We start from the raw sequence: 13,571 nt of genomic DNA, 5'->3' as shown, positions 1-13,571 counted from the left end.
GTGCCATTGCAGTGTAACGTCTGCATCTCTATTTTCCAGTACTTTTAGATATGAATGCCAGCTTTCCATTAGTAAAGAGCAAATAACAATATAGCACAGGAAAGGGCCATTCAACCCTCCAAGCCTGCGACTCATTTTGCCCTTCCATACTAAAACTTACAGGATCTGTATCCCTCGATTCCCTTCCTATTCATGTATTCGTCCAGATTCTTCTTGAATACTGCTATTGTGTTTGCTTCTACCATCTCCTCTGGCTTTCCAGGCATTCACTCCCTTTGTATGAAAAACTTGCCTTGCACGTCTCTTTCGAAAGTCCCACCTTGCACCTTGAACCTGTATCCCCCAGTAATTGACCCCTCCATCCTGGGAAAAAGCCTCATACTTTCCACATTATTCATGCCATTCACAATCTTATAAACTTCTATCAGGTCACCCCTCAACCTCCTGTGTTCTAGTAAAAACAAGCCCAGCCTACCCAACATTTCATCATAGCTAAAATTCCCCATGCCAGGCAACATCCTGGAAAATCCTTTATTGTACGCTTTCCAAAGCATCCACATCCCTCTGGTAGTTTAGTGACCAGAACAGTATGTGATATTCCAAGGGTGATTGAACTAATGTTCTATAAAACTGCAGCATAATGTTCCTATCCTTATACTCAATGCCCCCTCCAGTGAAGGCAAACAAAGCCTTACTTACTACTTTATCTACCTGTGTTGGCACCTGCAGTGATCTGTGGATCTGCACATCCAGGCCCCACTGCTCATCAATACTACAGAGGGTTCTGCCATTGACTGTATAATTCCCACCTGTACTTGACCTTTCAACATATATCACTTCACACATGTCTGGATTAAACTTCATCTTCTATTTTTCTGCCCATGCCTCCAACTGTTCTATATCGTGCTGTATCCTCTGACATTCCTCCTCACTGTCCGCAACTCCTCCACTCATTGTATCATCCAGAAACTTACTAATTAGACCTGCTACGTTTTCCTCCAAATCATTCATGGAGGTCAGGAAAAGCAAAGGTCCCAGCACCGATCCTTGTGGAACACCATTAGTTACAGCCACCCATTCCAAAATGTATCCTTCCACCTCTACCCTCTGTCTCCTAAGACAAAGCCAGTTCTGTATCCATCTTGCCAGCTCACCCCTCAAACCATGTGACTTTACCTTTTATACTAGCCTGCCATGAGGGACCTTGTCAAAGGCTTTACTGAAGTCCATGTAGACAACATCAATCATCTTCATCACCTCCTCAAAACAACTCGATCAGGCATGAGATAATGGGAACTGCAGATGCTGGAGAATCCAAGATAGCAAAGAGTGGAGCTGGATGAACACAGCAGGCCAAGCAGCATCTCAGGAGCAAAAAAGCTGATGTTTCAGGCCTAGACCCTTCACCAGCTCTCTGATAAAGGGTCTAGGCTGGAAACATCAGCTTTTGTGCTCCTGAGATGCTGCTTGGCCTGCTGTGTTCATCCAGCTTCACACTTGGTGATCTTCGATCAGGCATTACTTGCCCCGTACAAAACCATGCTGTCTTTTGCTAATAAGTCCCTTTGTCCCTGAGAATATTTTCCAATAATTTGCCTACCACAGATGTGAGGTGAAGGTGTTGGTGTGGGACTGAGGTGGACAAGGTCAGAAGCCACACGACACCAGGTTATAGTCCAACAGGCTTATTTGAAAACACAAGCTTTTGGAGCCTTGCTCCTAGTTCAGGTGTTAGTGAGAGAGGAAGTATCAGACACAGAATTTATCAGTAAAAGATCAAAGGATCACACCATTGATGATGATGTACTAAACAAACCTAAGATGCTGTTAAATTTTCAATCAGTTAGAAGCTTTTAATTGGTTAATATGTATACGTAAATCCCCAAATTCTTTTCAAGTCCCTGCCCTGAGAGAACTGATGGCTTTATCAGCGTAAAGAAGAGGTGACATTTTAGGTCAGATAATGCATGTGAGGTTTGAGACCTTGTTCAGCATCATGAACACAGCAGGCCAAGCAGCATCAGAGGAGCAGGAAAGCTGACATTTCGGGCCTAGACCCGTCTTCAGAAAATTCTTCTTAGAATCTGTTTGTATTTTGGTTTAGAGTCAGACTGGTTTTATTTCTAAAGTAGGAATTTATAAAACACCATACTGGCTGACTGTCTACAAATTGTGTGCTTTTTGAAGAAAATAGAACATATCTGCAAATACAAATTCACCCCATCGATTGACGTGTGTGTGTGTGCGTGCGTGCGTGCGTGCGTGCGTGCGTGCGTGCTTGTGTGTGTGTGTGTGTGTATATGTGTCTGTCAGTCTGTCTTCTGGCTCCACACAAAGATTTCCTTCTTGACTATTTTCTGTACTTGTTTGTGGCATTTTAAAGAGGTGTGCGCCTGACCCCCCCAAATCCTGTTGGGCATCCCTAGTATTTAACTTTGTGCCTTCTGAGAAAAAAACCCTGATTGATCCCTTTCTAGTCTGAAATGAATAACTTCACACTTGCTTATATTAAAATCCATCTGCCACAGCGTTGTCCATTCACATAATCTATCAATGTTCTGTTGTAATTTCATGTGAACAATGCTACCCAGTCTTGTGTTGTCAGCAAATTTGGATACTTAACTTTTAATACCATCATCCAAGTTGTTAATGAATACTGGGAATAATTGAAGCCCCAATATAATCCCTGTAGGACACTACTTGTCACATCCTGCCAACTTGATTACTTACCCATCATTTCAACTCTCTGTTTCCTGCCACACAACCAATTTTTTTTATCCAGGTTAGTAAATTTTTCCCAATTCCATGGACTTCCACTTTAGACTACAATATCTTGTGTGGGACTTCATCAAAAACCTTTTGGAAGTCCAGATAAACAACATCCATTGCCTTATCTCTGTCCATCTCATTACGTCTACCAAACAGTATGGTTTATCAAGCCCAGCCTACCCTTCATGAATCCATGCTGACTCTCCCTGATTAACTGAAAATTTGAGGTGATCAGTTACCTTGCCCTTAATTACAGTCTAAAACAATTTCCCTACCACACATGCTAGTCTAACTAGTTTGCAATGGCCTGGTTTCCCTCTGTCACCATTCTTAAAGAGGGAAACAACATGTGCTAATTTACAATACACTATTACAATTCTTGAATCCGGAGAACAATGGTTCGGCCATGAGAATGTACTCTCCTACTTGGTTTAACATCAGTGGATGGGAACACCAGGTCCTGGGGATTTGTCACTCTTTTTCGAGCCATAGAGATGTACAGCATGGAAACAGACACTTCAGTCCGACGTGTCCATGCCGACCAGATATCCTATATAAATCTAGTCCCGTTCACCAGCATTTGGACCATTTCCCTCTAAACTCTACCTATTCATAGACCCATCCAGATGCTTTTAAATGTTGTCATTGTACCAGCCTCCACCACTTTCTCTGGCAGCTCATTCTATTCACATACCAACCTCTGCATGAAAAAGTTGTCCCTTAGGTTCCTTTTAAATCTTTTCCCTCTCACCTTAAACCTGTTCCCTCTAGTTTTGGACTCCCCTCATCCTGGGGAAACAATCTTGGCTATTCACCATATCAATGCTCCTGATGATTTTATAAACCTCTATAAGGTCACCGTCAACCTCCAATACTCCAGGGAAGACAACCCCAGCCCATTTAGCTTCACCCTGTCACTCAAACCCTCCAACCCCGGCAACATTCAGTTCCACTAATTTCTTCGTTATTGATGATTTACTTAAGCTAATTTTTTTTCCGAACAGGGAAATGATCCTCTGTCAGTTTGTTTGGGATTTCCAGTAAGCTTTCCTCCTTTTCTGCTCTGAATACTGAAGGACAACAGTCATTCAATACATCTGCCATTTCCCATTGGCCACTGACAGTATCCCGACATTCAGCATTCAATGGGCCAATAATACTGTGAACCAACCAGACCCCCTTATACAACAATAAAATCCATTCTTATTGTCTCAGTGTCAATTACAAGTTTCCTTTCATGATCCTTTCTTGCCGTCCTTGCGAGTCCATGGACTTTCAGATAGTACCGCTCCATATACATGGCTAAACCATTCGTTGAGAATTTGTCGTGATTTTTAGAGGTTTAATTTTCCCTTCTGAATGTACAGCAAATAGGAGAGGTCATTCAACACATTAATACAAATTGTTGTCTGTCATTATGAGAAGGAATATTTTGAATAATTTTGTACTATTTGATGTCTGGACTGCTATCCAGGTGAGAGTGGCACACTAACTCTGAATTAATCGGGAAGATTTCACCCTGTAGACATTTCCTATTAAAAATTGGCGCTTACTTGTCAGGAGCAACCTTTTCTCAGAGGTTGGTGAGTCTTCAATCACAGAGAAACTCTCATTCTCAAGTGGTGGTGGAAGTAGAATCTTTTAAGGTAGAGGTGAATGGATTCTTGATAAGATAGAGGATGAGGGAAAGGACTGTGGACAGGATGAGCCAGCTGACCACGGCACCGTGGTGCAGAAGGCCATTCAAGAGCGGGGAGCAAAAAGACAGGTAGTTGTTATAGGGGATTCTATTATTAGGGAGACAGATAGTATCCTATTCAAGCCGGATCGGGAGCCCCGCATGGTGTGTTGCCTGCCTGTTGCCAGGGTGCAGGACATCTCCGACCGGGTTGAAAGGATATTGGAGCGGGAGGGGGAGGGGGAGGATCCAGTTGTTATGGTCCACGTTGGGACTAACAACACAGGCAAAGCTAGGGTAGAGGACCAGTTCAGGGATTATGAAGCACTAGGAAAGAAACTGAAGTACGGGTCCTCAAGGGTCATAATCTCCGGATTACTGCCTGAGCCACGTGCTAATTGGTATAGGGAAAAGAAAGTTAGGGAAGTAAACACGTGGCTAAGGAATTGGTGTGGGAAAGAGGAATTCCATTTCATGGGGCATTGGCATCAGTTTTGGAACCGGGGGGTTCTGTACCGTTGGGACGGTCTCCACCTGAACCAATCTGGAACCAGTGTTCTAGCGAAAAGGATAAATAGGGTGGTCAGTAGGACTTTAAACTTCTGAGTCAGGGGGAAGAGAAAGTGAAAGAGACAGGGAGTATGGAGTTAAATGGAAAGATAAGCAACAGGATAGCATGTGTACAGGTGGATTTAAGCTCAAGGCAGACTAGGAATACAGCAAAAAGGAAGGATAGCTTAAGACATTTTGGGATTTCCAACCTTTCTAATAATGATAAGAAAGCTAGCATTAAGACACATGATCTAAATGCTCGTAGTATTCGAAACAAAGTAGATGAATTAACAGCACAAATCCTCTTGAAGGATTATGATGTGGTAGGCATCACAGAGACATGGTTGCAGGGAGTTCAGGACTGGCAGTTAAACATCCAAGGATTCACAACATATCGAAAAGACAGGGAGGTGGGCAGAGGGGGTGGAGTTGCCTTGTTAGTTAAGAATGGAATTAAATCTAGGGCCAGAGGATGTGGAGTCTGTGTGGGTGGAATTGAGGAACCACAAAGGCAAAAAAACTATAATGGGAGTTATGTACAGACCTCCTAACAGTGATCAGGACCAGGGGCGCAAGATGCACCGAGAAATCGATGGGGCATGTCAGAAAGGCAAGGTCACAGTGATCATGGGGGACTTCAATATGCAGGTGGCTTGGGTGAATAATGTTGCCGGTGGATCCATAGAAAGGGAATTCATGGAATGTTTGCAGGATGGCTTTTTGGAACAGCTTGTGATGGAGCCCACAAGGGAGCAGGCTATTCTGGACTTAGTGCTATGTAATGAGCCTGACTTTATAAAAGACCTTAAAGGAAGGAAACACTTGGGAGGCAGCGATCGGAATATGGTAGAGTTCAGTCTGCAGTTTGTAAGAGAGAAGGCAAAATCGGATGTAATGGTGTTACAGTTAAATAAAGGTAATTACAGGGGCATGAGAGAGAAATTGACAAAAATCGACTGGAAGCAGAGCCTAGCGGGGAAGACAATAGAGCAACAATGGAAGGAGTTTCTGGGTGTAATTGAGGACACAGGACAGAGGTTCATCCCAAAGAAAAGAAAGATTATCCGGGGTGGCATTAGACAGCCATGGCTGACAAAGGAAGTCAGGAAATGTATCAAAGAAAAAGAGACAGCCTATAAAGTGGCCAAGAGCACTGGGAAATCAGAAGATTGGGAAGGCTACAAAAACAAACAGAGGATAACAAAGAGAGAAATAAGGAAGGAGAGGATCAAATATGAAGGTAGGCTAGCTATTAATATTAGAAATGATAGTAAAAGCTTCTTTCAATACATAAGAAACAAACAAGAGGCAAAAGTAGACACTGGGTCTCTCCAAATTGATGCTGGAAGGCTAGAGATGGGAGATAAGGAAATAGCTGAAGAACTTAATAAGTACTTTGTGTCAGTCTTCACAGTGGAAGACATGAGTAATATGCCATCAATTAGGAAGAGCCGGGGGCAGAGTTGAGTACAGTAGGCATTACAAAAGAGAAAGTGCTAGAAAAGCTAAAGGGTCTAAAAATTGATAAATCTCCTGGCCCCGATGGGCTACATCCTAGAGTTCTGAAGGAGGTGGCTGAGGAAATAGCGGAGGCTTTGGTTGTGATCTTTCAAAAGTCACTGGAGTCAGGGAAAGTCCCAGGTGATTGGAACATTGCTGTTATAACTCCCTTGATTAAGAAAGGATCAAGGCAAAAGATGTAAAATTACAGGCCGATTAGCCTAACCTCGGTAGTTGGTAAAATTCTAGAATCCATTGTCAAGGATGAAATTTCTAAATTCCTGGAAGTGCAGGGTCAGATTAAAACAAGTCAGCATGGTTTTAGTAAGGGGAGGTCGTGCCTGACAAACCTGTTAGAATTCTTTGAAGAGGTAACAAGTATGTTCAACCAGGGAAACCCAGTGGATGTTATCTATCTAGACTTCCAAAAGGCCTTTGATACAGTGCCTCACGGGAGGCTGCTGAGCAAGGTGAGGGCCCATGGTGTTTGAGGTGAGCTGCTGGCTTGGATTGAGGGTTGGCTGTCTGACAGAAGGCAGAGAGTTGGGATAAAAGGCTCTTTCTCGGAATGGCAACTGGTGATGAGTGGTGTCCCGCAGGGTTCAATGTTGGGGCCACAGCTGTTCATCTTATACATTAATGATCTGGATGAAAGGACTGGGGGCATTCTGGCGAAGTTTGCTGATAATACGAAGATAGGTGGACAGGCAGGTAGTACTGAGGAGGTGGGGAAGCTGCAGAAAGATTTAGACAGTTTATGAGAGTGATCCAGGAAATGGCTGATTAAATTCAATGTGAGTAAATGTGAGGTTTTGCACTTTGGAAAAAAGAATACAGGCATGGACTATTTTCCAAACGGTGAGAAAATTCACAAATCAGAAGTGCAAAGGGATCTGGGAGTGTTGGTCATGGATTCTCTAAAGGTTAACTTGCAGGTAGAGTCCGTAATTAAGAAAGCGAATGTAATGTTGTCGTTTATCTCAAGAGGGTTGGAATATAAAAGCAGCGATATGCTTCTGAGGCTTTAATAAAGCTCTAGTTAGGCCCCATTTAGAATACTGTGTCCAATTTTGGGCCCACACCTCAGGAAGGACATACTAGCCCTGGAGCGTGTCCAGCGGAGATTCACACGGATGATCCCTGGAATGGTAGGTTTAGCATATGATGAACGGCTAAGGATCCTGGGATTGTGCTCAATAGAGTTTAGAAGGTTGAGGGGAGATCTAATAGAAACTTACAAGATAACGCGTGGTTTAGAAGGGGTGGACGCTAGGAAGTTGTTTCCGTTAGGTGGGGAGACTAGGACCTGTGGACACAGCCTTAAAATTAGAGGGGATAAATTTAAAACTGAAATGAGACGACATTTCTTCAGCCAGAGAGTGGTGGGCTTGTGGAATTCATTGCCGCAGAGTGCAGTGGAGGCCGGGACATTGGATGCCTTCAACACAGCCTTAAAATTAGAGGGGGTAAATTTAAAACTGAAATGAGACGACATTTCTTCAGCCAGAGAGTGGTGGGCTTGTGGAATTCATTGCCGCAGAGTGCAGTGGAGGCCGGGACATTGGATGCCTTCAAGGCAGCGATCAACAAATTCTTGATCTCAAAACGAAACAAGGGCCATGGGGAGAGTGCAGGGAAGTGATGTTGAAATGCCCATCAGCCATGATTTAAATGGCGGAGTGGACTTGATGGGCCGAGTGGCCTTACTTCCACTCCTATGTCTTATGGTCTTATGGTCTGAGAACTGTAGTGATTGTAACAAGATCAGCCAGGTGGACTTCATAGAATACGAGTTCCTGATTGGGGCTGTTACTCTGGTCCTGTTGGGAGTCCTGGCTGACAGTTATAAACAAGAGTGTCAGACATCCTGTTCACTCTGAGAGCTGGCTGGGAGGGAGCTGGATCTGTGTCAAGAACGCTCCATGTTTAAATAAAGGGTGACTTGGTGATGGGATACTAGCCTTTGCGGAGTTATTTCAGTAGTCCCCTTGCTTATTTATCAGGGTTCTGTGGGAATAAGGGGTGCTCAGATCAGCGATGATCACGGGGCTGAAAGGCATACTTCTGCTCCTGATTCTTATATTTGAAAAGGCCACCACGATGAATCCTGAAAGGAAGCCTAATGAAAATCTTTCATGCAACTTTAAAGTCTCTTCAGTTTTGTGCCAGTGTGGATAATTGTTGGTATTTTGGTTTTGGTGAGATTGATAGTTACACAGAAGTAAACTTCCCATTATTTTGAGGGCAGTAGCAGAGATTACCTTTCATTTTAAGTTGGGTCATCAAGTTAATGGCTTTGGCAGCCCTAGCAAAACTGCCTGAGATTTATGCATTGGGCCTTCCTTCACTCTGTTTTGGGTTCCAGGGGCAAAAAGTAAAACTGACCCAGGTCCCACTGAGTGACCCATTGCAGCTATATGCAGTGTCAGCGTGGTCCTTCAGTACAGCAAGGCCATGGTGATGGTGTGGCCAAGTCTCAGTACTGGGATACGAGCCAATGAGTGAAACCCACCTGCCAAGTGAACGAGGCAGTAAGTTCAACCTCCTCTTTCATAACAGGCTGTAGTCACACTGTAATCACACTGTCCCTACCAGGTCCAGTGTCTCTGCTTCGCTTCCGACAACTCTGCCTCTACCTCAGATTATCCATATGACCCAAACCTTTCGCTTTGTGATCCGGAATAATAATAAAAACTGCAGAATATTTAACTTTAAATAGACATTGAATGATACCCCTTTGCCCTGAACCAATTCAATCCAGAACTTACTGCCATATTCCTCCAGGGTCAGAGGTCATTACAACTCATGTTGAATGATGCCAAAAGTATTATTACAAAGGAAAGAATAAAATCCACAGGATGAGGGTGTCACTGTCTTGGCCAGCATTTATTGTCTATACTGAATTGCCTTGGAGAGGGTGATGATGAATTATAACCTGCTGTCCATATGTGCACAGCCGTTGAGGTTTGTATAATTGGTTTGTATCAGGTTGTGAGTACAGAAACAGAAGGGGGAGTTCCTTGCCATTGATCTTTATAGATACATAGCTGTCATATCACAGTATTAGAATGTAATCAAACACAGCTGCGGCATCAAACAGACACTATGACTGACAAAACTTTTCAAATCAGCTAATTTTTAATGAATTAGATGATAATGATGTTTGGTTTGGTTTGGGTTGATTACACCATTTAAATTTATTAGCTTGTAACCTGTGTATTTACAACCAGGTGCCTGCAATTTATTGTCTCACTCAGTTCTTATAAATGAGTGTAATCACTTAATTAAGCATTTATCAGCTTCATGATCTGAAAACTATGAGAGACACTGAACTGTGAAGTTCTAGGGCAGGGAGCCTGTGTATGAGAGATGCTGTACTGTGAGGTTCTGGAGACTGTGAGCCAGGTGATTAATCAGATGTTGACTTCATCTCCACAGAAACTCCATTGACGTTAGCAGCTCATCTGGAGGTCCCAGTGGAAGTAATCAAAGCTTTGAGGAACGGTGGTGCTCATCTGGATTTCCGAGCCAAAGATGGTGTGACACCTCTGCACAAAGCTGCAAGGGCCAAAAACCAAACTGCACTTATGGTAAGATCAAGGAGCAAGAGGCCATGCAGCCCTTCTAAACTGGTCTGCCTTTCCATAAGAACACTGGTGATGTATTCTTAATCCAGTCAGCTAACCTTTTGACACAACATTCTTCAATACCCTCATCTTTTAAAAATCTCCCTCAGTCTGTTAACCAGATTAATTAGCTTATTAATTAACCTAACAGCTTCTCCTTTTTAAGTGTGGGAGTTCCACAATTCTATCGGCACTTGACTGAAATATTTCCAGATTTTTCCTAACTATTCTCTGAATTGTCTGTTTCTGATTTTAAAGCTATGCCTCCTTGTCCTCAATTCTTCCATTAATGAAAACATTCTCTTCCCCAGTTCTACAAACTTCATTCACTGCAATCACGCGATAACAGTCTCTCTCAATCAGAGCAGTTGAGGACTCTGGGTCTGTACTGGATGGAGCTTAGAGGATGAAGGGGACCTCATTGAAACTTACAGAACACTGAAAGGCCTGGATAGAGTGGATAAGCTGTTTTCTCTAGTAGAAGAGGTTAGGACCTGAGTCCACAGACTCTGAGTGAAGGGATGACCATTTAGTACTGAGATGAGGAGGAACTTCTTCAGCAAGAGGGTGGCGAATCTGTGGGACTCATTGCTGCAAAGGGCTGTGGAGTGTCTTTAGACAGACATGGTTGGGTTCTGGATTAGTAAAAGATCAAGAGTTTTAGAGAGAAGGCAGGAAACGAAGTTGAGAAACTATCACCCATGGTGGAACAGATTTGATGGGCTGAATGGCCTAACTCTTCTCCAATGCTTTATGGCCACGTTGTCAATCCTCCTTCGACAGTGGATAGACTTCATCTGAAAAATTTCAACCTGATTCAAAAATGTGGAGAAGGTTGAATTGATGACTACAGACTGATCAGTCCAATTTCAGAAATGAAATTGCCAGTCAAATAGCAAATGCAATATAATGCAGAAAATAAGAATTTGCATTTGTATGGCACCTATAACAAAACAACCTAAGGTACAACATAAAAAAAGCTACATCAAACACAATGATACCTAACCCTGTGAAATTTTAGGACATGCTAAGTACTTTAAAGTAAAATACTGACCAATCAGCTGCTTCCTGTGCACTCATAACATCACATTGCCACTGGTCTCAATGTTGGGTCCCTTGATCTACGCCTTTGTAGAGTCATCAAGTCATACAATACAGAAGTGCCCTTTGAGTCCGTTCTGCTTCATTTTCTCTCCTGCTCACTTTGAACTCTGGAGATTTCATTTCTTGCAGAAACCTTTATTAAATCAACTCTTTTGCTTTCTGCCCCGAATTTATCTTCAAATTAAATCTGAAGATACTCACTCTAACTCTAACTCTGTCTCACTCTGGAGTCTTTGTCAATGTGACGATGCAGCTTACTCTGTTCTATCTCTAATTTCCAGTGCTGCGCTGGGAAAGCCACGTTCTTGGTCACAGAAACAGTAGAACAAGTTTCCTGTCTGCTCCAACTCAGTTTAAAATATCTGGCTGTAAGCAAATGGCTGTGCCCTACCAACAAATTCCCATAATCTAGTTCTTCAGGGTATCAATTTCTTGATTACATTAGATGCCCTACAGTGTGGAAACAGGCCCTTTGGCCCAACAAGTCCACACTGACCCTTGAAGCATCCCTCCCAGACCTATCCCCCTATAACCCAGACATCCCTGAACACTATGGGCAACTTAGCACGGCCAAACCACCTAACCTGCACATCTTTGGACTATGGGAGGAAACTGGAGCACCTGGAGGAAACCCATGCAGACACGGGGAGAATGTGCAAACTCCACACAGTCACCTGAGGTGGGAATTGATCCCGGGTCCCTGGTGCTGTGAGGCTGCAGTGCTAACCACTGAGCCACCGTGTTTCCTTCCAACAGGTAGGTTTCCACCATAGCCTGCTTACAGTCACTAAGCCAAAAGAAATAAAATCACGGTGACATCATTCAAATTATACACGGTAAATAATAACTTGGCTTACAGAGGGGTGTGTGTGTGTGTGTGTGTGTGTCCAGCAGATCATGGCAGTCAGAGGCAGTGGAACTTTGAGAGTGATCATGCAGTGATGTAGCTTCTGAGAAACAAGGTGGGAATATAGTTCTGGCACAAAAGCAAAGTATTACAAATACCAGAAGTCTAAAATAAACATAGAAATTGCTGGAAAGACTCTGGTCCAAGTATTACTGAATTATTAAGAATTATCATGGACTTTTTTTTTGCTCAAGTCAAGAGAACTTGGCAAGCTCTTTAAACTGACCAGTGGAGCCTGGTTGGAGAAGCCTTGCTGTTATTTCTGACAGATCCAGTCTTGCTGCTTGGAGAAAGGGTGGGCCTGACTCAGTAGGAAAGAAAGCTAAACTTCGTCAGGGTCATTTGGACATTGTAATAATTTAAACTGATTCCATTTTGACTGTTGCAGGGTCTTTAACCCAACACGTGGGAGTAGCATAGTGATGGGAAAACTCTAAAACTTCACAAGAAGCAAATAAGATCCATTTTAAGGTTCTTGCTCTAAAGTTTAACAAATCCTTTCAGTCAAGGAGGAGCTTGTTTAAGAGTCAAATGCGCGCAGTCCAGCCAGAAGTCATGGTTGTTTTTGTATGGTGCAAATTTGTCGATCTCTGCCTTGAAGGCATCTAATGTCCTGGCCTCCACTGCACTCTGTGGCAATGAATTCCACAAGCCCACCACACTCTGGCTGAAGAAATGTTGTCTCATTTCCATTTTAAATTTACCCCCTCTAATTTTAAGGCTGTGCCCACGGGTCCTAGTCTCCCTGCCTAACGGAAACAACTTCCTAGCATCCACCCCTTCTAAACCATACATTATCTTGTAAGTTTCTATTAGATCTCCCCTCAACCTTCTAAACCCTAATGAGTACAATCCCAGGATCCTTGGCCATTCATCGTACGTTAAACCTACCATTCCAGGGATCATCCGTGTGAATCTCCTCTGGACACGCTCCAGGGCTAGTATGTCCTTCCTGAGGTGTGGGCCCCAAAGTTGGACACAGTATTCTAAATGGGGCCTAACTAGAGCTTTATAAAGTCTCAGAAGCATATCGCTGCTTTTATATTCCAACCGTCTTGAGATAAATGTCAACATTACATTCGCTTTCTTAATCACGGACTCTACCTGCAAGTTAGCCTTTAGAGAATCCTGGACTAGCATTCCCAGATCCCTTTGTACTTCTGCTTTACGAATTTTTTCACCATTTAGAAAATAGTCCATGCCTGTATTCTTTTTTTCCAAAGTGCAATACCTTGCATTTGCTCACGTTGAAAACCTGTGTTAGACACTGTCTGATCATCCAGGTCTCTTTCTTTTACCTATGGGACTACTTCCTGTGGTCGAAGCCACATTTCCTCCTAGGTGCAGTCACCCTCTTCTGTAACTCAGCAATGGGCTGCATCATGGTTGCTGTCTGCATGCAGCCCTCTGTCACTTCCAGGTCCCCCTCCTCATC

The 13,571-nt window shown here is 43.3% G+C and overlaps 1 protein-coding gene across 1 annotated transcript in view; it reads left to right on the top strand.

The window, feature by feature from the left end:
* Window positions 1-13,571, top strand: part of shank2b (SH3 and multiple ankyrin repeat domains 2b) — a 1,006,494-nt gene that overhangs the window by 228,496 nt on the left and 764,427 nt on the right. The window contains exon 7 of the mRNA XM_059652213.1: window positions 9,938-10,089. Coding sequence (XP_059508196.1) covers window positions 9,938-10,089 — 152 coding nt within the window. The remainder of the gene's footprint in view (window positions 1-9,937; window positions 10,090-13,571) is intronic.

This window comes from Stegostoma tigrinum, chromosome 17 (genome assembly GCF_030684315.1).
Source record: "Stegostoma tigrinum isolate sSteTig4 chromosome 17, sSteTig4.hap1, whole genome shotgun sequence".
Classification (NCBI taxonomy): Eukaryota; Metazoa; Chordata; class Chondrichthyes; order Orectolobiformes; family Stegostomatidae; genus Stegostoma; species Stegostoma tigrinum.
This window is presented reverse-complemented; position numbering and strand designations above follow the sequence as displayed.